We start from the raw sequence: 25754 nt of genomic DNA on the forward strand, positions 1-25754 counted from the left end.
ATGCGCGGTGGCCGGCCTGATGTTGCCATCCTTCCCAGCTTTCCTCGGTGGTTACCTTCTCTGGCACCTGGCCCACCTAGAGCGCGCCAGGCTGATGTGTGCTGCCAGTGGCGCCCCGGGGCTCAGCACTGGGGACACCCTCCTGATACAGGACTGAGCCGGCCGGACACGGAGCACACAGCCCGGGCACGGCGGAGGAGAGGAGCGGTCACTGGACGAGCAGTGACCGGGATTCTTCAGAGTAAGAGCCGAGGGTAATGGAGGGGAGGGGGGACTGTGTGTGTCAAGGACAAGCTCCATAGGAGACTAGAGAGGACGGGTTGGAATAGAGGAGCACAGTGCATGGCAGGTGAGCTGACACTTGGTCCCTCTCTGATCCCAGCCTGTGTGCTCGGCCCCCTGGGCTCCACTTCACAGGAGATTGGTGGCATTCAGCTCAGGCACATCGTGTGCCTTTCAGGAGCAGATGTGCACAGTCACCAATCGGCGTCTAGCTTCAGCTCCCTCAGTTAAGCGTCGAAAATGAAAGCTAGAAGCTGATTGGTTGCTTTGTGCAGCTGCTCCAGAGTGTTACCCACTAAATCAGATGGGACGTGCCAGCCCTGCTGTGACTGCTCTCTACATGACAAGTTACTTTCTGAGGAAATGTTACAATAGGAGTTATTGAGTGTGTCAACACAGATCTGGGAGAATAGACACGCGGGGCTTTGCTGAATCACTCCTCATCAAGTGATCACATATTAGTGATCCGTGGGATGGAAATGGGGGATCCTCCAGGGGTTCATTGAGCAAGTCATGCCTTGCAGATGAGTGATCACTGAGTGCAGCCATTGTTATCTGTAAGCCCCTGAAAATAATGTACATTTAGGTGATTTTGAGCCTTTTTTTTTTTTACACGTTATTAGGAGGGGTAGGACCAGACATTTTTGGCCCCAATAATAATTTTTTATTATGGGAGCGCATGAAAAACGCAGGTAACATTTTTTTTTTTTGCATTCTCCCAGTGAAGTGTAAAAAAAGTAACTTGTGTACCTTTCTGAACTTTAGGTGTAAAGCTGCTGGCACAATTTAAAGCATGGACATTTGGAGCTTTGATCTACAAAATGGTCTGGTGTGAAGGGGTTCATCCTACGGACCTCTGATGTGTCCGGAGACTTATTCTTCCCAATGCCCTCGGGTGTCCACAGCCTTATTCTTCCCAATAATGCCCTCGGGTATCCAGAGCCTTATTCTTCCCAATGCCCTCGGGTGTCCGGTGCTTTATTCTTCCCAATGCTCTCGGGTGTCCAGAGCCTTATTCTTCCCAATGCCCTCGGGTATCCGGAGCCTTATTCTTCCCAATGCCCTCGGGTGTCCGGAGACTTATTCTTCCCAATGCCCTCGGGTGTCCGGTGCTTTATTCTTCCCAATGCCCTCGGGTGTCCGGTGCTTTATTCTTCCCAATGCCCTCGGGTGTCCGGAGCCTTATTCTTCCCAATGCCCTCAGGTGCCCGGAGCATTATTCTTCCCAATGCCCTCAGGTGCCCGGAGCATTATTCTTCCCAATGCCCTCAGGTGCCCGGAGCATTATTCTTCCCAATGCCCTCGGGTGTCCGGAGCATTATTGTAAGTGACCATCACATTAAAGTACTATGGGCTGTACGTAAAGTAATTATTAGCAAGGGTTCCCTGAGAACAGAAAGTTATTTCAAGGGTTCTTCTGTGTTAAAAAGGTTGAGAGAGATTGACGTTGATCCTCTTCTATGCTTAATTGCTCCCCCCCCCCCCCCCCATTGTGTGTGTAGTTTTGTCCTTCTGTGTTTGGTAAATTTCTTTCTACACATTTACCTTTTTTAGTAATGCTAAATATTTTGTGTGATTTATCTGTTAGTGATTGCAAAGTTTAAAAATGGAGGGCCTTTTTTCATAATTTGAGTTATAAAAGTGCTGCCCCTACATGCTTTCATTACTGCGTTCTTATCGTTTGGTCATTTTTTTATCTTTTTTGATTTGCATGAGTTTTTTTTATTTTTTATTATTGCCTTTGTGTACAGTATAGACTGTTAGTCATGCTCTGAGAGGTTTCTTTGGGAGGAATGTTCCAAACTGATTCAAGCGTGCAGTTTTGAAAGTATTTTGTTCAGTCACTCTTGTAAAAAAATAAAAAAATAAAAATAAAAAGCTCCCAGTGATTTTACAGAATTAGAAAGTGAAAGGCCCTGTGTTAGAATTTAAAAAAAAGTTTTGTGTGGTTGGACTGTATGGCTAAGCCATGATGGGGATCCAGGCATTTGGCACAGTCTCTGGCAGGGCATCAGGAACGCATTCCAAGAATCTTTTTCAATGTCTGTTTGTGCAAGTTGTTCTGGTGAGCAGTACACGTAGCAGAATAAATCCATCACAAAAGGAAAAAATGCAGCACCAATAGATGTAATTATTCATATATACCTCTTTGATGGTGCGTGTTTTATGTGTATCATGTGTTTATTGTGAAGAGCTGCCAAAAAATTGTCTAATGTTAGTAAGGCTACATTCACACCGGCGATTAAGGCCAGTGCGAATAGTAGCAGCAGGAATCTTCTGGTTCTCAGCGGTTTGGTGCCGCTGCCGGTCCTGTTCAATATAACGACTGGAACAGCGGCTGCATCTATTTACGTCTCTACGCACAGCCAGTGATTATCTGCCATGAACTCTGCTGGATGCACACAAATTGTGTTATTTTATAGCAGTTCAAACTATCCTGACTGTATCTTGTATTATAAATATGTTCTTGTGTTTCAGCTTATAAAAAGCAGCGTTCTCTATTTTTTCAGCCAGGTGGGAATAAAAAGTAGGCAAGTGGTCAAAATAAAAAATAAAAATAAAAATAATTAAAAATATATATACACACACACAAGCATGATATGCTTTCTAAATTTCTGATTAAATGTTAAAGAAGAATTGTATCCACAACCCCCCCCCAGTTTATTTTAAATGACCTTGTTTGTTGGTTTATCAACAATAAACTTTTATGCCCAGGTCCCACACCTCCATCTGCTCTTTTGACATCATCGGGAGACGGCTGTCTCTTTTTGTTCTTGCAGCTGGTCCCCGATTGATGCACATGTCGCACATCTTCGTGTGTCCAGCTGCAAGAACCAGGAATAGACAGCTGTCTCCCTGATGATGCACTACAGCGGATGTACATTTTCACAGATTTGGCCCAAAGCCTCCTGGGATACGTGACACAAGTAGGCAAAAAATCTATTTTCATTTATAAAAAAAAAAAGAAAAAACAATTTGGGGGGCAATTGTGAGAAAGGGATTCATAGTGTGGAAAATGGATGAAGAGGACGAAAGTCCACTTTAATAAGTACCAAATATATCTAGATTCAAAATGTATATTTTTAAATATTTTAAAGCTATAATAAAGTAACGCAAAAAAAAAAAAAAAAGCTGTGCAGCACATTTCTTTAAAGTTAAATCTAAATGATGACCCTATCATTTTTTTTCTAACTAGGTGGCTAGGAATACCTAATACAAGGAATTTTTTTTTCCCTCAGAGAACAGGTACTCCCCCTTGTCTCTGCCCCCCATCCACCTCTGAGTATCATACCTAGGTTCCACACCCTAGAGTCCCAGTTACTGCCCCTTTTTAGAGGTGTTTTTTTTTTTTTTTTTTTGTGGTGCTAAGTAAATTGTATGGAACAATAACAAAAAAGTAATATAGATCCCCCTGCAGCCAGGAACAATAGAACCCACCTAGGAATAACAGTTCACTCCCAGCAACAATATATCTCCTAGTAGCCACCATCAGTAGGCCTTTCAGCAGCCAACATCACTAATAGTTCTTTCCCAGCAACATAAGATCCCCTACCAGCAACAATAGATTATCCTGCAACAATAAGCCCTCTCCCAGCGTAAATAGATACTTCAGCGGTCAGCATCAATACACCCTCCAGCACACTTCAACGCCCCTTGCCATTATATATATTAAGTGTTGGAAATTCCAGAACTGCGTTTCCACTGAAAATAAGCCCTGACCTAATATATACCATAAGAGGCGTTTACTTATGATATATATTGTAAATGTGTGCTTTCTTTTTTTATATATATTTTTTTTAAATCCTATTTTTCCTCTTTAATTAGTATTACGAGGGGGCTGAGAGGATTGGGGAGGATATAACAGTTGTGTAGGAGAGAAGAACAGAGGATATAACAGCAGGCAGTGTGTGCAAGAGGGTAGTGCTGGAGTGTGTAAGTGTGCATAGTATATGCAAGAAGGGAGAGCAGAGGGTATGACGGCATGTATTATTTGCAGAAGGGTATATTAGCAGTTCTATGTGCAGGGGAGAGATGGGGAGGATAAGACAATGGCCTGTATGTCAAACCAATCCATAGAACCAGACATCCAGCACTCAAGCTATAGACAAAATTTACTTTTCTTGTAAAAAGGTAGATGACTGCCTGCCACCCAAGCCATTATCATTACCCATGTCATGTAAAAGGTAGGCACAATGACTGATAGAAAGCATTGGGAAGGGAAGGCCAAGCTCAGACATTACAGGTGTATAGTCAACATTTTCATATAACTGTTTCTACCTTTTTTATCCTTGGATTTGATGATCATTTTAACATTTAACATCAATTTTCCCTGGAGGTAGCCTCTGTTCATGCTTTTTCAAGCTTAGCCAAGTGTGTGACAGAATTATTGTTAGAAAGCATTAGGTGATTTAACTCTGAAATTCAAATACCTGTTTTAGTTGGACCAAACAATTGCAGTAATAATGTCTTGTGTGTTTACAGCTGAAGTTCAAGGAACTAGCTAAATATACAGTTGAAATACATGTGCGTAATGTACAGTATGTAAACTGTTTTGCCTTCCATAGGATTTGTAATGATATTCAGTCTTGTGATCTGGGGTCCCCTTCCCAAAAACACAGCTGGGAAGGCCTGGTAGATTCCATTGCAGTTGAAGAATACAACTTGGTCTAAGCCCTTGTACACACGGTCTGACATTCCGACGGAAAATGTCTGATCGGACCGTGTTGCCGGATAATCCGACTGTGTGTGGGCTCCATCGGACTGTTTCCGTCGGAATATCCGACAGACAAAGTTTTAGAGCTGGGCTATAAAAATTTCCCACAACATGATCTGATCGGACTTCGTCTGATTGCTTGTAGAGAATTCCGATCTGACAAACTGCCACGCATGCTCAGATCAAATTCCTAGACCAAAGCTATTGGCTACTAGCCTGAACGTAGTCCCGTCGTAACGAAATAACATCGTCGCGTTACGTACGATCGGATTTTCCGACAACTTTGTCCGACCGTGTGTATGCAACACAAGTTTTGGACAAAATCCATCGGGCAAAATCCGACGGATATTGTTGTCGGAATGTCCGACCGTGTGTACAAGGGCTTAGCCTGAGTGTACTCCGTGATTGGAGGGTTATCTATAAGCGTTGTCCATTTTAGTGTTAGACTGTCAGCGCTGTGTAAGGCAGTAGATCCCTTAACACCCAGATATAATGGAAATCATTCATTACAATGTCTTCCCTCTCAGACATACTTCACAAGTAGGCTAATGGGGTTCTGGGGTTATTATGTTAGTAACTTCTTTCCTAATGCCTTGCATTATATGGCCAGATGTTGACCATAATGATAAGTTAGTTCCATGGTACAGTGGAAGTCAGGTCCTGCTTTTTGGAAGTGTGTGTGCTCCTGTCTCTTTTCTGAGCAGAAGGTCTGCAGGGAATACCTATTTATGATTAATGATTTCCAATATGCCTGCCGATTGTAAGGCATAGTGGTAATCATTAAACACTATACAACTGAAAACAGCTGCACCGCTGACCAGGGTACCAGAGTCTATTGATACATATGGGTAGGGCGTCTGATTCCCTGTGTCAATAGCAATCTTTTTTTATTGCATATCCATAGAGACCTCACACTCACCAGACCTGCTTGGGTATTGCAAAGCTCCCAACTTTCTAGGATGTTAAAGAGGAAACCTAGCACAAAGGACTTGCCATGCCCCAGTTATGTACCCCCATTAGGAACTAATACCCAAAAAATAGTTAAACTCACAAGTGCTTTTTTTTCACTACTCTTACTATATACTGGCTTTAAAATAGCACATTTAGTCACTTAGAAGTTGGATCAATTGTTTAGTGTTGTATACCACATTTGAAAGTTAAAATGCACATATTTTGTAAAGGTCTGTACATAAAACAAAAAGAAAGGACAACTTAGAAGAAAATAGGGACAAGATGTAATGTTAAACAAGGACAGTTGCAAGCCCTGTGTTGTATTGTGAATTGGGGCATGTGCATAGTTTACACTAAGGCCGGGTTCACACCTACGCAAATTAGATGTGGGTTTCTCCACATCCAATTCTCATAGCAGGAGAATGTGACTGGCTCCCTATGGAGCCGGTTCACATATCTCCCTTGAGGCTGCGGAGCGCACTGCACAAAAATGCTGTGCGTCTTTGACTCCGTTTCAGGGCCGAATTCAGGCATAGAATCATCCCTGAAACGGAACAGGGACGCACATCGCTCCTGTGTGATCCGCAGCGGGTTATAGTGTGAACCCAGCCTAATAGTGCAAACAGTTGATAGAGAGCTCCATTCTGTGCTGGTGGGAAACATAGCACAGGATCACTTTACAGTAGAATCTGCATATTGGCAACCATCCCAACAACTGATATACATATATAAACTGATAGTCTGTTATCTAAAGAGATCAAACAGAAGGAGCTTTAAAAAAATTATTTTAACCTGGAGCTTCTTGTTTTTGTGTCAGGTTATATGCATATAGAGCAGCTCTGTTTTCTTATTACACATACGTACTGTACCTCTGCTTAGTAATACAGCCTAGTGATTGCACTTTACTGCACCGTTTTTATCTCAGTGTAAGGATTGATGCCAATAACTATATACTTACAGTGGATATAAAATCTCTACACACCCTTCTTAAAATTTCAGGTTTCTGCAATGTAAAAAAATTAGACAAAGATAAATAATTTCAGAACGTTTTCCACCTTTTAATGTGACCTATAAACTAATCAGACTTTGGTCTGGGCACTGGCTGGGTTATTCCAAAACTTTAATTGTCTTCTTGTGAAACCATTCCTTTGCTGATTTGGATGTATGCTTGGGTCGTTGTGTAATGCTGAAAGATGAAGTTCTAATTCACGTTCAGCTCTCTAGCAGAAGCCTGAAGGTTTTGTACCAATATTGACTGGTATTTGGAACTGTTCATAATTCCCTCTACCTTGACTAAGGCCCCTGTTCCAGCTGAAGAAAAACAGCCCCAAAGCATGATGCCACCACCATGCTTCATTGTGAGTATGGTGTTCTTTTGGTGATGTGCAGTGTTGTTTTTGCGCTAAACACCTTGGTTTCATGAGACCATGACACATTTTCCCACATGCTTTTGGGAGACTTCAGATGTGTTTTTGCTAAATTTAGCAGGGCTTGGATGTTTTTCTTAACAAAGGTCTTCCGTCTTGACACGCTACCCCATATCCCAGACATATGAAGAATATGGGAGATTATTATCGCATGTACCACACAGCCAGTACTTGCCAGATATTCCTGCAGCTCCTTTAACGTTGCTGTAGGCCTCTTGGCACCCTTCCTGACCAGTTTTCTCCTCCTTTCATGAATTTTGGAGGGAAGTCCAGTTCTTGGTAATGTCACTGTGCCATATTTTCTCCACTTGATGAGGACTGTCTTCACTGTGTTCCATGGTATATCTAATACCTTGGAAATGATTTTGTACCCTTCTCCTGACCTTTTAACAATGAGATCCCTCATGGTTTGGAAGCTCTCTGCGGACCATGGCTTTTGCTGTAGGATGCAACTAAGAGAATGTCAGAAAAGACCTACCAGTACAGCTGAACTTTATTTGGAGTGAGCCCTGGTTCACACTGAGCTGCGGGAATGAAGCTGTGTGAGTTCAGTTGAACACGAACAATTTCACTCCCACATGTCAGTCCTGCTTTCGGCAGCGATATCCCAGACATCTGTGTGGGTTTCTGCACAGATTTCAATGGAAATCGCACCCCGAAATCACAAAAAGTTGTACAGAAAATACTTTTTAAAATTGGTGCCCTACTGCAAATGCAGCACTGCACCAATTAGGACGGTGCCATTGACGGCAATTGTCGCTGATTTGACATGTCAAATCGCATGTCAAAATGCACCATTGAACCGTGAACCAGGGCTTTTAATCGGAGGCACTTTAAATGATGGCAGGTGTGTACTGACTCCTATTTAACAAGAGTTGGAATGTGGTTCCTTAATTCTGAATACAGCTACATCCCCAGTTGTAAGAGGGTGTGCACAATTATGCAACCACATTATTTTATTTTTACTCCCCCCGCCCCCCCCAAAAGATTTCAGTTTGTTTTTCAATTGAGTTGTACAGTTTATAGGTCACATTAAAGCTAGAAAAAGTTCTGAAAAGATTTATCTTTGTCTCATATTTTTACATCACAGAAACATGACATTTTAACAGGAGTGTGTAACTATTTTTATATCCACTGTATATACTGTATGTAAAGTGCAGAAATGATGAATTGTTGCCCATAGCATCACCTTAGAGCTCTCATTACTGCTGTTAAAATTAAACAGGGATTCTTATCTCCAACATGTTCTGCCCCATTGCCTGGTTCTAAGGCAAACTTTGGTCATTGTTACCAATATAGTACTGCAGGAGATTGACACTCCTGGAAGTGTTGGTATCTGCATAGATTTTAGGGGCCGATTTCTCTGGGATGAAGAGGACTTAAGCAGTACAGGCAGTAGCAAAAGTGTGAGTATTTACCGTATTTATTGGCGTATAACACGCGCCCCAAGTTTAGGAGGTAATTTTAAAGAAAATAACTTTTAGGAGGGAAGTTTAAGGAAAAAAACTTACATTTAAATGCCCATTAATGCAGCCTGGTCAGTTTCTTTTGTAGGCTTTACGTTTAAAAAAAAGGCGCTGCAGAGATACGGAGCGGATGCCCTGTGTATCTCGATGGTGCTCAGTAGCTCTCGGCTGTTCTCGGCGGCTTCCGGCCATTCTTGCCAGCTCTCCGAAAATAGCCGAAAGCTGCCGAGAACGGCAGAAAAAGCAGAGAAGCTGTGTCACTGCTTGTGATTAGCGCTCCACGGTGCCGACTTCCTGGCGGGTTCTGCACGTGCTGTTTGCGAACATGCCTGAGCTCATCCTTAGTGATTATATCATGGGGATCACAGGAGGAAATTAACAACAAAAAAGCTTTTTGCTTGTGTTTGAAATGATTACAGCTTCACCTTTATTTACGTAGTCAATGAACATCCACTTTGCTAAGTGAACAGTCTATATTCCTTTAGTAAATCAACCTTAGTATCCCTATTTGTAGTTGTGTGCACCACGTTGATCACAGCAATACATCATTAGTCCAAATTAAAAACATTTTGATGGCAAACTAGAATAGGATATTTCTTATTGATGTTCATTTTCCTGTTTTCAAACATTCGTCTAACCTGGGAGTCTGTGCGAAAAGTAATGACATTGAATTGGCCTGCCTCTTTAGGAAGTGGTGGACCCTTGAAGGCAGTGTTCCGGGAACATATTACAGCACTAATTCAAGCACAGAGTATTTCTGTTTGAGACATTTGGCTCAATGCACTTTTTGGGCAACATTCGGCGGGCACCAGGAAGTGAAGACAAGAGTGCCAAATGCGCCATTTTTTATTGTCTGTGCATACAAAGCCTTTTGAATTTTTACAAATTTCATATCGCTGTGGATTTCTGTGTGTTATGATGTCAGCATGCCAACTGTAACACACTGTTTTGTTATATATTGTATCATGTTAAATGAAAATTGCCTGAAGTGTTCATATCTGTGCAGTTTTAAATGCAGACAGCTTTAACAGGCTCTACCACAAATGAAAACACTTGTGCGATTCAGTTCCTATGAAAGTATCCTTTCTTCAGTTTGTGTTTTGCTTACTAGTTCCAGGACATGGACTCAGGACTAGTATGTGGTAGTCAGGGAATGGTTATTCCCATGAGAGCCTAATCACACAGGTGTTTTGCTGCTGGCCTTATGATAAACTGATTAACAAGGAGGCATCCCTTGCCAAACACCAGCAATCTCCTTTAACTGTTAAGGGATATCAAGTCTTCCATAGTAACCAGATGGTCACAAGCCTGGTGCACAAAAAAAGAAATGGTCCAGATCCAGTTCATATTCTTGGCACTGTAAAAACGACCAGCAGAATCCCCCGGACAAACCTCGCATGGATGTTAGAATCTAGATGAAGTTCCCAAACCTCATCGTTAACGTCTATTAACAGTGCCCAACAGGGCCACTTTCTGCTCTGTTTCTCACTAATAATACTTTTATGTCAGAGAAGGGATGGGAATGAAACAGATCCATATAGAGAGCCATAGCTGTCTCCTTTGACAAATTAGTTGTACAGACAAGGCAAGGATAACGTACAGAAGACTACATCAAAGCCCATTGGCATTATCACAAAGAAAATTATTCTCTATGCAGGGCTGTTCTATCCTACATCTCTTTTTTTGCTTCTCTAGAACAAAAAAATTGCTTCTTCCAAATTCCTTCATATGAGCCTAAGCAGGTTAATTTACATTCTGTGGCTAGGAGCATTTTGTTTTTTTCAAAGAGTCTGTTGTTTTCAATAAGGGCCACTTCACACAAAGATGCAGTTCCGTTTTTTTCTGCACCAATTCAGTCAGTTCCGGTCAGTTTCTGCACCAGAAACTGACTGCATGGTGTGAACTAGAGCCATTGGAATACATGGAAAACACTGTCCATGCATTTTTAGCACAGAAAAAAAAACACACTGAGCTGAACGGAACTGTGTCTGGTGTGAACTGGCCATAAGACAGATTCTTTCTGGTGCTTTCCTAGTGTGATTAGATCAGATTAGAGCACTGCATATGTGATGAATATGGCTGCAAAAAGTATAAATGTGATTGGGTCCTATAGGAAACCATGTTAAATGAATTTTAGTCTTGTTCTGAAAAAAAACAAGCACGAGTCCCTTTTTCAGACCACTGTGTAGTGGCGGTGTGCGCTGAAAAAAAAGTATTGCATTCAGTACTTTTCTTCAGTGCAGCACAGTGTGAGGCAATTTACTGCCTCAGAATGTGGTGCCAAGTTGAACTTTATGAAATGTCTGTGTGACATTTCGATAAGGTTTATTTAAAAAAATGAACAGTGCAATGCCTGTACGGTTTAGGAGATATCCCCCTCACAATGAGCCGCTGACTTCAGCGGCGCATGTGCTCTGGGGATTCTCGGGTGAAAGTCCAGCAGATGACAGGCCTTGATGGAAAGAAGTCTCCCGTACGCATGCGTGGGAGTGATGACATCGTGGCTCTGGCCACTCACAGTGCCGGAGCCGCGATACCCGGAAGACACGCCAAGGGAAAATGTCAGTTCCTTCGGCGTGGGTCGGGTGAGATACCGACGCCTCGTTCTAAGGGAAGTATTTCATAATGAGCTAGAATGCCAGTATAATTTAATTTGCATACTAGCTCATTATGCCTTTTCCCTTACAGGTGTAGGGGGAAAAAAAAGTCAGCGGATTTACTACCGCTTTAAGTCTGTCCAACCACCTTAATTACAAACTGCTTGGATCCTTTTTTTTTTTTTTTTTTTAAATATGTATAATGTAGTGTGAAAGGGGCCTTATATACAATTTGTGCATTGATTATCTCGTTACAATGGCATCCAAAAGTGGGTGGGTAAATTAGGCAGTAAGTGAACATGTTTTCTCTGAAGTTGATGTGTTGAAAGCAGAAAAAATGAGCAAGTCAGAACAAGTCCAAAAACTGCTTGTGTGGAATGTTTATGGTCTGCAGTGATCAGGACTTGGCAAAAGTGGTCCAAGAGAGAAAAACTGGTGGACCAATGACGGGGCCATAGACAGCTAAAGCTCACTGATGCATGTAGGGAGCAAAGGCTGGCTTGTGCAGTCCAATTTAAAGAAGAGCTACTGTAGCTGAAATGAAAATGTTAATGCTGGTTGCATTAGAAAGGTGTTGCATAATGGGGCTGCGTACCCACAAACCAGTCAGGGCCCCCATGCTGACCCATGTCCGAAGCTAAAAGCACCTACAATGGACAGGTACGCATCAGACCTGGACCATGGAGCAATGTAAGAAGCTGATCAAATACAAAATTTGTGTGTCACTTCACTAAAGACATGAAACAAAACTATTTTGAAATAAACACTGCTACAATAAAAATACCAAAAAACACGTCATTAATATTAGTGTAAAACCAATACCAATTTACATTAATATTAATGACACTTTTTTGGTATTTTTGATTTTTAAAGCAGCAGCATTTATTACACTATAGTTTTTGTTTGTCAGTTATGCACACAAATTTTCGACTGGGAAATGAATTATTGGTTTAACACTAATATTAATGACACACATGTTTTTTTAATGTAAGAAGGTGATCGGGTCTGATGGACTTCAAGAATGGTTTTAGGAACACGAGTGTGGGGTGTTTAATTGGCCTCCAAATTCTTATGATCTAAATCTAATTGAGCATCTGTGGGATGTGGTAAAAAAACAAGGCCGATCCATGGAGGCCCCATCTTGTAATTTACAGGACTTAAAGATGCTACTGATGGCTTGGTGCCAAATACAACAGCAAGCATACATTCAGAGGTCTATTTGTGTCCATGCCTCAACCGGTTGTAGTGGGAGGTAATATTAAAAGATGCATTTGTTTAAAATCCATACATGTTCATTTCTTCCTTTATTTATTTATTTATTTTTTCTAAGTGTGGTCAGGGAAGCCCCTTCCACAAACCATAACCCCCCCGCTGAGATTTGTTGTTTACAAGTTAAAAACAGTTTGTTTTTTTTGCTAGAAAATTACTTAGAACCCCCAAACATTATACATTTGTTTTCTAACACCCTAGAGAATAAAATGGCAGTCGTTGCAATACTTTCTGTCACACCGTATTTGCGCAGTGATATTACGAGTGCACTTTTTTGGGAAAAAATACACACTTTGGAATTAAAAAATAAGACAACAGTAAAGTTAGCCCAATTTTTTTTTAGATTGGCAAAGATAATGTTATGCCGAGTAAATTCCCGCTGGTGGAATGGCAACAAACTTTTACCATTAAAATCTCCATAGCTCTACCGATCGTGGCGATACCTCACTTGTGTGGTTTGAACACCGTTTACGTATGCGTTCGCTTCTGCAAGCAAGCTCGCTGGGACGGGGTGCGTTTAAAACATTTTTTTTTCTTATTTATTTTACCTTTTATTTTTACAGTTTAAAAAAAAAAAAATTATCACTTTTATTCCTATTACAAGGAATGTAAACATCCCCTGTAATAGAAAAAAGCATGACAGGACCTCTTAAATATGAGATCTGGGGTTAAAAAGACCTCAGATCTCATGTGGGCCTGCAGTGTCATATAGAAGGGTGGGGGCCATCTTCCCCTCACTCGTCTCCATGCACAGCAAGTGACAAGATGTGATTGCCTCCACTGCTGTTGACGGCTCCGGTAAGCGGCGAAGGCCACCGGATTGCGGTGGGGGGGGGGGGGTCCCTCTCCCGCCACCGATAAAAGTGATCTTGTGGCGAATCCACCGCAGAGACCACTTTTATCTTATGGCGGAGCGCCTGCTGAAAAGGAGGATACCGGGGCAGCTAACTGCTGTCATAACAATATCCTCCTTCAAACAGCTGACATAAAATGGTGGCAGGCGGTCCATAAGTGGTTAAAGTGGACTTCTACTAATTTCATTCAAAGCTTTGCTATAGGAATGCTGATTTTATTCAGGCAGCACCCTGAAAATGTATTATTTGTGGGTCTTAAAATCCTCCTAAAAAATAGCAGTGTACTTTTTGGTATGTGAGGATGTCTATGCACTCCTGTGCCTACAACCTCATGGCTGTGGAAGGAATCTGAGACGACACGGCAACCTCTGATTGCTAATCTCAGAGTTTTAGTGACTAATACTGTGCACAACTGTTGTGTCACTGTTCATGCAGGAGGCTCTGCTGCCCGCAGAATAAGGCAGAATGAGTCAGTAATCGGTAAAAGATGAGCTGCAAAGAGACCACAGGCAATGCTGGTGGCTTGTCCTTTGCCCTCTGCCTGCCTCTGCTTCCAGAGTTCAGTTCCCATTTTAATTGAACCTACTCTGAGAAAACCGGTTTGATGTGTTATGGGCGTTCAGTAAGATGCTCAGTAGCGTTTCCAATACAGATTTAAAAATTAGAATGGCCAACTGTTGATTTTCATTGACAACAGAATTATTTATTCTTCTTTTATATGTGTTTTTTTTTTTTTAAGTCCTTAAGCCCGGCCATAAGCATTTCATTATTTTTTTTTCTCTTTCAGCCTGCGAATCTTCCACTCCCGCCTATTGTACTTTAACAGTTTGCACCCTGATTGGCTGCAGTCACTGTTCAACAAAATTCTTCTGCCCGACTCCTGTCATTTCTCACACGAAGCTCATTGAGCAGGGTGATGTTGGCTGAGCCACCCAAGCCTGGAATATCTGTTACCTTGTGAAGGCTTAATATTGACAGGGTTAGTTCATTTGTAACGCCACTCCTTTGGTGTTTAGTGACTGTACTGTGAACTACAATTTGTTTACATCCATGTAAACTGCCTGTAAAAATAGAGCTCAAAATGAATACAGGTACATTTTGATTCAAACACATTTGGGCTGACTAACTAAAGGAGTGTGAATGTTCGTTGTAATTTTCCCATCATGTGCAGATGAAATAAACAAGAATGAATTTGCTTTTCACGTGAATAGATGATGATGAAAGTGAATATTCATACAATTTAGTGTGTGAAGATTGTCGGCTTAGTAAATCAGCCCATGTGAATTAACAGATACAGTCATGTAAACATAAAGTGCAGTTACACTTGTACTGAAGCTCCCCTACCATTCTTATCCGCACCTATCCCTGATTCAGCAAAGTATTCTCTATGGGCTCATGCACAATGCAGGAGTTTACAGGCAGAAAAAAACAAAGGGTTTGGGGGGTTTTTTTTCTGCCTGTAAACTCATATGCCAGAAAACGCATGGGCACTTTGTCTAACATGGAAGGGAGTTTCCAGGCATAAAAAAAGGAAATGAAAGCTCAAATGCCTGTAGGTGCATCTTCTTTGAGCTGCAATATGCATGAGTCCTATAGGATTTAATGGTGAGCACAGTGGGGCTGATTTACGAAAACAGGGGGGTGCAAATTCTGGTGTAGTTCTGCATAGAAACCAATCAGCTTCCACATTTTGCTGAAGATAGAAGCTGATATGTTTCTATGCAGAGCTGCACCACATTTTGCACTCTCCAGTTTTAGTAAATCAACCCCAGTGTGTGTGCCTGGCTCAGTAAAGGTTTTCCTCTGATCCATCCTGCCATTTTTCTAAGTTTGAGAAATGAATAGGGTTGGGGGCCATCCACACCAGAGGGTGCACTTATGTTCCGTGCAATGCATACTTTCTGGTGTGCAATATGTAGGTTTGGTGCAATGCACTGTTATATTGTACTCCACTGCTTTTCTTCACAGGGCACATTTGCGATGCCATTACTTGTTAACCTCTTAAGGACCAGCCGCTGCAGTTGTAATGTGGCTGGTTCCCGCTAATAACCGTCATTGTATGTTGGATCGTTCGGGGGGGAGCCAATCAGTGGGTGGGGCGGACTCTATGTCCTCTGGCCACTCGTAATCATTCCCTGCAGTGACAGAACGGGGATCTGCCTGTGTAAACAAGGCAAATCTCAGGTCTGACAGGGGAGATCACACAGATCCTGTCTTTCTGCTATGCAGGAAGACAGATCTGTGTATTTCTCCAGTCACACAGTCCCTGATACAGTTAGTAAACACACTGAGGGAGCACATTTAACCCCTTGATCGTCCCTAGTGTTAACCCCTTCCCTGCCAGTGTCATTAGTACAATAACTGCATATTTTTAGCAGTGATTACTGTAATAATTTCACGCATTCCCCAAAAAATGTCAGGTGTCTGATCCGTCTGCTGCACTGTCGCAGTCCTGCTAAAAAATCACCAATCGGCATTACCAGTTACTACTAGTTACTAATTACTATTTTTTAGACGCTATAATTTTTGCGCAAACCAATCAATATACACTTATTGTGATTTTTTTATTTATTTTTTTGTCCCATGAGGCATTGCAAGTCGCTGACAGTTACAAGCTTGACTCCCAAAGGCAGAAGCTTGATGGGAATTTGTAGTTTCGCAACAGCTGGAGGGCCACCAGTTGAGCACCAATGGCCTAAGCTGATGAAGAAATTCATTTTTTTTACATTTATTTTTGGATATTTTATTATAGTTAAAAAAAAACTGTTTTTTTTTTTCAAAATTTTTGCTCTTCTTTTTTTGTTTATAGTGCAAAAAAAATAAAAACCGCAGAGGTGACCAAATACTACAGAAAGAAAGCTCTATTTGTGGGGGAAAAAAGAGCATCAATTTTGTTTTTGTACATAGCCACAGGACCACACAGTCAGTTAAAGCGACGCAGTGCCGTATTGCACAAAATGGCCTGGTTATTAGGAGAAAAATCTTCTGGTCCTTAAGTAGTTAAAGAGGAAGTAAACCCTGATGAGTTTACTTCCTCTTTCATTCCCTGCAAAGGTAAAGCATAATGGACTACTATGCATCGCATAGTAGTCCATTATGTGTCACTTACCTGACACAGGAGCCAGCGAAGTCACCTCTGTCCCCTGTAGTCCGGTGCATCCATCTTCTCGGTGGATCTCGCCTCTCCGCCGCTGTCATTCGGCGAAGCCACGATGACGTCACTCCCACTTTCGCACGGGAGCCGCCGCTCGCGGCATAGCGTCGTTGACCGCGGCGCGCTCAGTGCGCCTGCGCACCGCTGTCTACGGCGCATGCGCCGTAGACAGCGGTGCCTGTCTTTCAGCAAATATCTCCTTAACCGTGTAGGTTTAGGAGATATTTCTTGGACCTACAGGTAAGCCTTAATCTAGGCTTACCTGTAGGTCAAAGTGTGTTGTAAGGGTTTACAACCACTTTAATGGCACCTGAATCTCAATGCGATAAAATTGCAATGATTATTACACAAAAAGGAGCAGGAGCTTATTGTGTTGCGGTTTATCGCGTTTGCAGTGCAATTTATTGCACCAAAATCGCACTGCAATTGGGGGTGCCATTAACAAGTAATGGCATCACAAATGCATCTTGCTGCAATTTGAAATCAAATCGCCTAGGTGTGAATAGAGCCTAAGCCCTTGTACACACGGTCGGAGATTCCGACAGAATGTGTCCGATCGGACCGTATTGTCGGATAATCCAACTGTGTGTGGTCTCCATCGGACTGTTTCCGTCGGAATATCCGACGGACCAAGTTTTCCAACTTGTCTATAAAATTTTCCAACAACATGCTCCGATCGGACATGCTCCAATCATGTGTAGCCTACTCCGATGGACAAAGCGCCACGCATGCTCAGATCAAATTCCTAGACCAAAGCTTTTGGCTACTAGCCTGAATGTAGTCCCGTCGTAACGAAATAACGTCATCACATTATGTACAATCGGATTTACCGACAACTTTGTCCGACCGTGTGTATGCAACAGTTTTGGACAAAATCCAACGGATTTGGTTGTCAGAATGTACGACCGTGTGGACAAGGGCTTAGACATGAGGAAAAAATGTCTTGTGTATGCATTGGGACTGCACTGCACAATGCTGCCCAATGCAGCCCAAAAGGACTGGTGTGTTCAAGCCCTTACTTTAGGCATTCGGCTACCCTAATGAACGTCTTATTGTGGTAATCGGTTTTCTCAGCACAAACCACGGCACTTCTATGGAAACCTCACTGACACATCAATGTAAACACTTAGGGATGTCAACTTGCATTGCTGTTCATTAAAATGAGCGTTAAAAATGAATGTACTAAAACTCTCCCCAACGCATAGAAAAATAGGGCAGGTTGAACGTTCCTGCAGTGCAAAGCACAGGACTCTGCATTTATTATGATGCATTACCGTGCACATGTGCTTTTAAGGTGCATTGGGGTGCCATTCACAATGAATGGCAGCGCACTGCAGCAGAGCATGAAATGTGCATTACCATGCATTGCAGTAACACATGCCCTCATGTGCACTTTACCACAGCACAATGGGGCAAATGGGCCCCTGCCCTGGATTCACATATGCACATTGTGGTAATGCACACTAAAATGCATGTTGTACCTTTGCATTTCTGCAGTAAATGACAAACAATGGGGTTGATTTACTAAAGGTAAATAGTCTGTGCACTGCAAGTGCACACACAAGTGCAGTTTCTCTAGATCGGAGGGGGACGTGCAAGGAAAATAAAAAGCAGCATTTTTGCTTGCACATGATTGCATGATAGAAATCTACAGAGCTTCCTTTGAAGATCTTCCTCTCAGATCTAGAGCAACTGCACTTCCGAATGCACTTGCAGTGCACAGTATATTTGCCCTACAGTAAATCAAACAATGTGTATTGCAGTGCTATTCACCTTCCAAAAGCACCGCAATGAACATGCATTGTGGCACACCACAATGCACAGATTGAAACCATCTGTGCATTGTGCGTTTCCAAAAAGTGAATGCCTGGCTTTTGGTTTGTTGTGGTGCATTGGAAGGTAAATTCAAAATGAACTGGCTGACATAAATGGTCGATAAGAGTGGAATACTGCACATTGAAGTGTGTGCAAATGTGGCTCTGAGGCGCTTTACAGGAGCTATAACGCTAAAAATAGCACCTGTAAAGCACCTCTGCTTTCACTCCAGTGTGAAAGCCCTCGGGTGCGCTGGCAGGATGCTAAAAAAAAAGTCTTGCCAGCAGCATCTTTGAGCCGGTGTATACATTGCTCCTAAAGTGCCCCTGCCCATTGAAATCAATGGGCAGCCCCGCTTTGCGGCCGCTTCTAAACCTTTTTCAGCCGTTAGCAGGGGTTAAAAGTGCCAATGCCCGGGCACTGCCAGTTGAAAAGTGCCCTAAAGGTATGTTTTATTGCATTGTGTAAAAATCCCTCTAAAATGTATTTTATGTACATGACTGATTTACAAGTCTTCCTGCGTAGTTGTAGACTAGGTTGCTCTAGAAATATGGCATGCAGTATTTTACAGTCTACTTATAGACATCTTAGTGAAGATGCTGTTCATTAAGCCGAAAACTGCAGGTCAGAATTCAGTTTTCTAGCACATAAATACAGACGTGCTATATGTATTCTATATGTACTCATTCACTGCAGTGCATGTGAATACTCCAGGTCATCACTGGCTTGTGTTTGAGTGCCTTTTGTGCAATGATGAAAGCCACCTTGCTGTTAATTTTAAAGATATAATATGATTTCCTATGAGAATTTCCTCTTTATACCTCCTTCTTTTTTTTGTTTTGTTTTGTTTAGTGATGAATGTATATTTTACGCCATTCATCCGTGCAGACTATATTCTGGCTTTGATCTTTTAATTTATCGCATAACATTTTATTTTGAATATTCTCATTATAAGGTTTCATTACGTGATATCATGTATATGCATTGGCATTTATCCCTTGGTGTTCAACACTCATCGCATCCTCCAGCAGCATTTGCTAAATGCTATTGAAGGAGGAATTCCCCATATTTTGTTGTTTCTTGTTTTTTTTTAATATGTACTGGTCTTACTTATACACTTTTTATATATCTGTTTTTTATTTGATTTTATTCTGACACAGAAAACGCATCTTTCTGCATTTTCTCGTTATAATATGAAATAACAGTCCAAGTACCATAGTCCTGTTATGAAGGAATATTTTTCCTGTACACATATTTTAACTATGTGCTTTAAACACGAGAAAATGTGCAGTTGATGACTTGATAGAAAAAAGAAACAAAAAGGTTATCAGATTAAACCTTTATTTCAAGGTGATACTGGCTCCTATAAATTAAGCTGAGCCAAGTCCCATGGCAAGTTTTATGCTTATTATAAGCAGATATATCTTAATGTCTAAACAGTCTTTTTTAAAGTCTGTGTTGTTTAGACAATTCTAGAATCAGCTATTTTGACCCAAATAAAAAAAAAAAAACAACTCACAATCCACTTACCTAATATTTTGTTTGTGTTTATGTGGCTCACACAGATGTGAGGCTTATGAACACAATAGAGATATGTACACCTACTGTAAAAGGTTGCAGTGCTATTTCATCAGCCACATGCAGTAGTAACAACTGATTTTTTTTCTTTCTACGCACACTCATCACCAGTTATCATTATTGTTATCAGAGGAACACTGTACTTTAACATGAAGGAAGGGAATCATATACATCTTTTGTGTTTGTTTAAAAAAAGGAGTGTGCTGTAACAATAGCTTTCTTATAATTGTGAAATATAATTTATGAAATGTATCTAATTTTTACAGGCAGGAACTGCAGGGAAAAATAGGAATGTGAAAAAAAAACTGGTTAGTCACATGTCTATACATTTTTATTTATTTTTTATATATTTTTAAGCAGCATGTTGTGGGAGTGCATACCTTCAATGCATAAAACCATCAAGAATGGTGTGAAGTTGTTAGAAAATTCCATAATTATAATAGTCCATATGTTAAGTTGGTATGTGAAGAAAGTTTAGAGAAGAGGAAACTTTGAAGTTTTTGTTTATACAAACTGAAGAAAAAAAGTTCTCCAAAGAAAAAGCTGGTGGCAGGAGTGTAGAGGAGCAGCATATGGCATTAAAAGGAGCACAGCTGGAGGTAGCATTTCCATCTGAACATGATGTCAGAGCAGCTGACAGCTTGCCATCCCTCAGCCTTTTATTCTAACACACAGCCAGGGAGTTAGTGTGTGCAGAGCTGTGTGGGGAAAAGGTATCTTATTCCTCTCTAACATCCTCTCCACTTTGCATCTGTTTGTCAGGTTTTTTTTTTTTTTTCTTTTCCGTTTTTTAATTTCTTTCTTGAGCCGATCTCTACAGCCATCATACAGCACTTCTAAGGGGAAAGAGCATAATACAGGTCTATGTATAAAAAAGGTAGGACTTCTGGTAAAAGAAATATATCTATTAAACTTTAATACTGTTTTCTTAGTTTAAATTAAACAGTTTCTTTCATTTTTATCAGTGTATGTTTGAACATATTTTTATTTGGTGGGGGGAAATGCAGATGTAAAATTATTAATAATAATAATAATTTTCAGAAAATGTTATGTATATTTTTTAATTAATATAAATGCCAGATCAATCCTGTGTAACATGTTGTCATTTTTTTTAGTTATGCTTTATTTGTTGTATATCAGTCATAACGGTACATAAAAATGTGTTTGTCGTTTCAAAAAAAAAAAAAAAAAGTTTTAATGTTCATTTAAGCCATACACTTTTTACTGTATTCCTTGTAGCGCATTATTTAAATGTGATGTTTATTCTGTTTTGGAAAAGTGTATCATTATTGTGAGTGAGTCATTACTTTGCTTTCTAGTTTATATACAAAATGCTAAATATTTTTGCATGTATCTGTGTGTAAAGCTAAAACGAAGAATGGCCTGCAAAGAACATATATAGCATGCAGCAAGATTTAATAAATGTATTTTGTTAACGATACCGTTGTTTCCCACCCCTCCACATGTATCGCACTTTCATTTTGCATGGTAACAGGAATCAACACTTTCCTGGATGCACCCAACATGAATATTTTTTTTTTTTATTGTGTTGTGTTTTTTTTGTTTTGTTTTAATTCTTTGGACTGGTTTATCTTACTAGCAAACTAATTTAGAACTTGTAGATTTGAGCAGCTTGAATTGGCCAGACAGCTGTAATCGCACTCCTCTATTCTTAATCTCTTTATCTGGGCAGCAGCTGCCATATGGCCACCGTCAGCTGGATCAGATGTTTATAAGCTTCCTTCTTCGTCCCTCTGTCCTTTCAGCCTGCTAATTTGATCACAGCTACCTTGTGAGCTGCCCTCCAATCTTTATTTTTAGCCCTCTTAAGGATTAGGATTGATGTGGGTTACGGGGCACTTAAAGTGATTGTAATTGTTAATCTTTATATTCTTTAGCATGTTCTGTAACCAGAATATAACAGTTTTACATTAAGGGTATATTTTAATGTAAACTTTTATAACTTGGTATTAAAAATTACATTCACAAATGATTTTATGTCCCTGCCGTATTTTCTTTTTTTTGCCAGAGGCCCTTTCTTTTTAGACAATATTGTCATCACTTATGATGTTTAGAAAATAAATTCTGTGTACGGTAGACATGAGCAAAAGCATTGTGTTTTTAGCATTCCCGTATCTATTTCTATGCAACATTTTAAGATTTCAGAATCTACTATAGATTGTTTATAGTCTATGTAGCAGTTGTGGCAGAAGAGTTTATTGTGTCGTTTTGCATTAGTAAATATTACCACCTTTCTCTAATACAATGGGTTTTTTGTGTTTGTTTTGTTTTTAGGTTATGAAGACAGTATGGATTTTCCAGAACATAGCAGACATTTGCTACAGTGCTTGAGCGAGCAAAGAGATCAAGGATTTCTGTGCGATTGCACTGTCCTTGTAGGAGATGCCCATTTTCGAGCTCACAGGGCTGTATTGGCTTCATGCAGCATGTATTTCCACCTCTTTTACAAGGATCAGCTAGACAAAAGAGACATTGTTAATCTGAACAGTGACATTGTTACAGCTCCAGCCTTTGCTCTGCTGCTTGAATTCATGTATGAAGGAAAACTCCAGTTTAAAGATCTCCCCGTTGAAGATGTACTAGCAGCTGCCAGCTATCTACACATGTACGCTATAGTAAAAGTCTGCAAAAAGAAACTGAAAGAAAAAGCTTCAACAGAGGCAGACAGCACAAAAAAGGAAGAAGATTATTCAAGTTGTTCAGATAAAGTGGAGAGCCTTTCAGATGGTAGCAGCCATATGGCAGGTGATCTAGTGAGTGATGATGAAGACGGTGAAGCTGAAAAATTGAATATTCTGTCTGGTAAAAGTGACTTGACTGTGGAATCTGAGAGTATGTGGATACGAATGCCCTCGGATTCAACAAGCACGACACAAAATTGTGCAGACACAGAAACACACACAACAGCTGGAAAAACAGTACCTAGTCCTTGCAGCTCAGCTAGCTCATTATCTATGAGATCTAACACTTCCTTAAGGAACATAGCAGATTCAGACTGTGTCTTGGACCTTTCAGTGAAATCCAGTGTTTCAGGAACTGAGCCTTTAAGCAGCTCCTACCTTTCTTCACCAGATACAATGAGAAGCAGTCTAATTCAAATAAAAGTAGAAAAAGACGTTTCTTGTGATGAAAATGATATAGATACCAATGAGTATGATATAGAGCACAGCACTGTGAAAGGTGTAAACACTGATGTAAGGACACAGTATGAGTCAGTTCACTTGGGTCCAGTAAGGGAAGATGCAGTCTTAAGAGAGTTGGATCATGATCAAAAAGCAAGTGATGATGAGATGATGACTCCGGAGAATGAGAGAGTTCCAATGGAAGGCAACATGGACAACAGCCTACTTCCTTTTGTTTCAAACATACTAAGTCCTGGTGGACAAATCTTCATGTGTCCACTCTGCAATAAGGTTTTCCCAAGCCCACATATTCTTCAAATCCATTTAAGCACACACTTCAGAGAACAAGATGGCATTCGTAATAAGCCCACCAATGATGTCCACGTTCCCACTTGTTCCCTGTGTGGTAAAACTTTTTCATGTATGTACACACTTAAACGTCATGAAAGAACTCATTCTGGAGAAAAACCTTTCACTTGCACTCAGTGTGGAAAAAGTTTCCAGTACTCCCACAATTTGAGCCGGCATGCTGTAGTTCATACAAGGGAGAAGCCCCATGCATGTAAATGGTGCGAGCGAAGGTTCACACAGTCTGGAGACCTATATAGACACATCAGAAAATTTCACTGTGAACTGGTGAACTCTTTATCTGTTAAAAGTGAAGCAATAAGCTTGCCAGTGGTGAGAGATTGGACCTTAGAAGATAGTTCACAAGATCTTTGGAAGTAAATAAAATGTGCATGCATTTGTGCAAACACATTTTATAAACCTATGTATATGCTTATACATGTATTCACTTATGCACTGTCAAATTATTATATGACTGCCTCTCCCTCTGCTATAATTAATTTACTTCGGATGTTACTGGTCTTCAAATATAAAATGAGCCATTTTTTATAAATAATAATTATAATGATTGTCTTGTTTATGTAAGTATCCAAAATGCTTCTTCAAAACGTAAAAACCTTTTTATCCCCAAAACTGCAGTTACTAAATATCAGAATTGCACGTTTCAATATTTTCATATTATAATTATTAAAACTGGCTAATGTTTTATGGGATTTCCTTTATTTTAATATTTATTATTTGTCAGGAAGACATTTGGTCTTTAATCTACTGGTTAGGCATGTAGCACACTGTCAAGAAATGATGACCGTGTGATACAAATGATAGGTTTATCCATAAAATACTTTATTAAATTTAAACTTGCCTCTTAAACATTTAAAAAATAAAAGCTTCACATATTTGTATCCAATTTGGTAGAAGTTTTAAACTGTTGCATAAGAGAGATTTTTTTTTTTGTTTTTACCATTAAATGGTAAGGGATTAACAGCACATTTTTATGAGAGAGCCTAGTTTGATATATACATATATACATATATATATATAAAGATTGTGAATCTGAGGTGTTAAACTTCAAATTTAAATGTTTAACTTGTATAACTTGATGAGGTGATGTCATACAAATGCTGCTTTTATTTTATTATAACAAATGCATGGTTATTTTTTTCTTTTGATTATTGACATTGCATATATGCAAGATAAGTATATGTTTTCTTTGAAACAAGCTGTTACAATTGCAACTTGGTGGTCTTAAAAACACACCATGAACCGTGTTGTGTGGGTTGTTTTTTATTTTATTTAAAGGGTAGTCTCTCCCCACTGTAAGTGATAAGTTGTTAAATTATTTTATCTGACACACCTTGCTTCCAGGAAAATATACCTGTTTACACCAATTTGAATGTGCAGTGCTTTTTCAATAGAGAAGATCTGTGCATCAAAATGTAGCAGAACACTGATTATGGCACTTTGTAAAACAAAACAATTCTTTAATTATAGTTGATTTATCTTAAAAAAACACCTGAGTGAAGCTCTAGCTGACATGTTGTAGAGGCATAGATTGGTTTATGTCCAAGCAGCTTGGTGCCTGGCCACTCAATACATTTATTAGCCAGCACTTAAGATGACAATAGTCTCCTGTTACACATTTTTATAACTAAATTTGTGTATTGGGAAAACCTACTGATAAAAGAGTATTTATTTATTCTTAAGACTGATTTGTCTATTTATTTATTTATTTAAAAGATCTCTCCAGTATTGTATATCAGTTAATATAAGGGGCATTTTCCAAAGTGGGAGGTGTATGCTGTATTTCGTTGTATTTCTTAAAAAATCTAAAACATTCTGAAATAAATATGAAAGATGTGAATTTAATGTATCATCGCTTAGATACTTTTGTAGTAACAATTTAATAAAATTACATTTGTTTAGAAAAGACAATCAATGGATAGGCAGATTTGTTTTGACCTAGCATAATTTTAAAGCTTGCTCTGTACTAAATTTAAGAATGACTGCTGTCTAGCTTTGACAATCATTGTGTGATTTATTTTCCAGGAAATGGGAGGGTAATTTATTATGCTGTTTTAAATTTTGTACTTTGTGTATGTTCAGTAAATTTTTTTAATTTGTGTGCAAACTTCAATAAATTATATAAAATGACAAAA

At 40.0% G+C, this 25754-nt stretch overlaps 1 protein-coding gene across 2 annotated transcripts; it reads left to right on the plus strand.

The window, feature by feature from the left end:
• Positions 1-25754, plus strand: ZBTB18 (zinc finger and BTB domain containing 18). 2 transcript variants are annotated; one of them, XM_077486573.1, is made up of 2 exons: positions 1-241; positions 22403-25754. In XM_077486573.1, exons 1-2 carry the CDS (start codon positions 1-3, stop codon positions 23977-23979), a joined length of 1818 nt encoding a protein of 605 aa, XP_077342699.1. In that variant the 3' UTR covers positions 23980-25754. The 2 variants fall into 2 exon arrangements, with proteins under 2 accessions (XP_077342699.1, XP_077342700.1); XM_077486574.1 differs by lacking the exon at positions 1-241 and adding an exon at positions 20779-20984.

Source organism: Lithobates pipiens, unplaced genomic scaffold (assembly GCF_037356315.1).
Source record: "Lithobates pipiens isolate NorthernLeopardFrog02 unplaced genomic scaffold, aLitPip1_a1.2 Scaffold_18, whole genome shotgun sequence".
In the NCBI taxonomy this organism is placed as follows: Eukaryota; Metazoa; Chordata; class Amphibia; order Anura; family Ranidae; genus Lithobates; species Lithobates pipiens.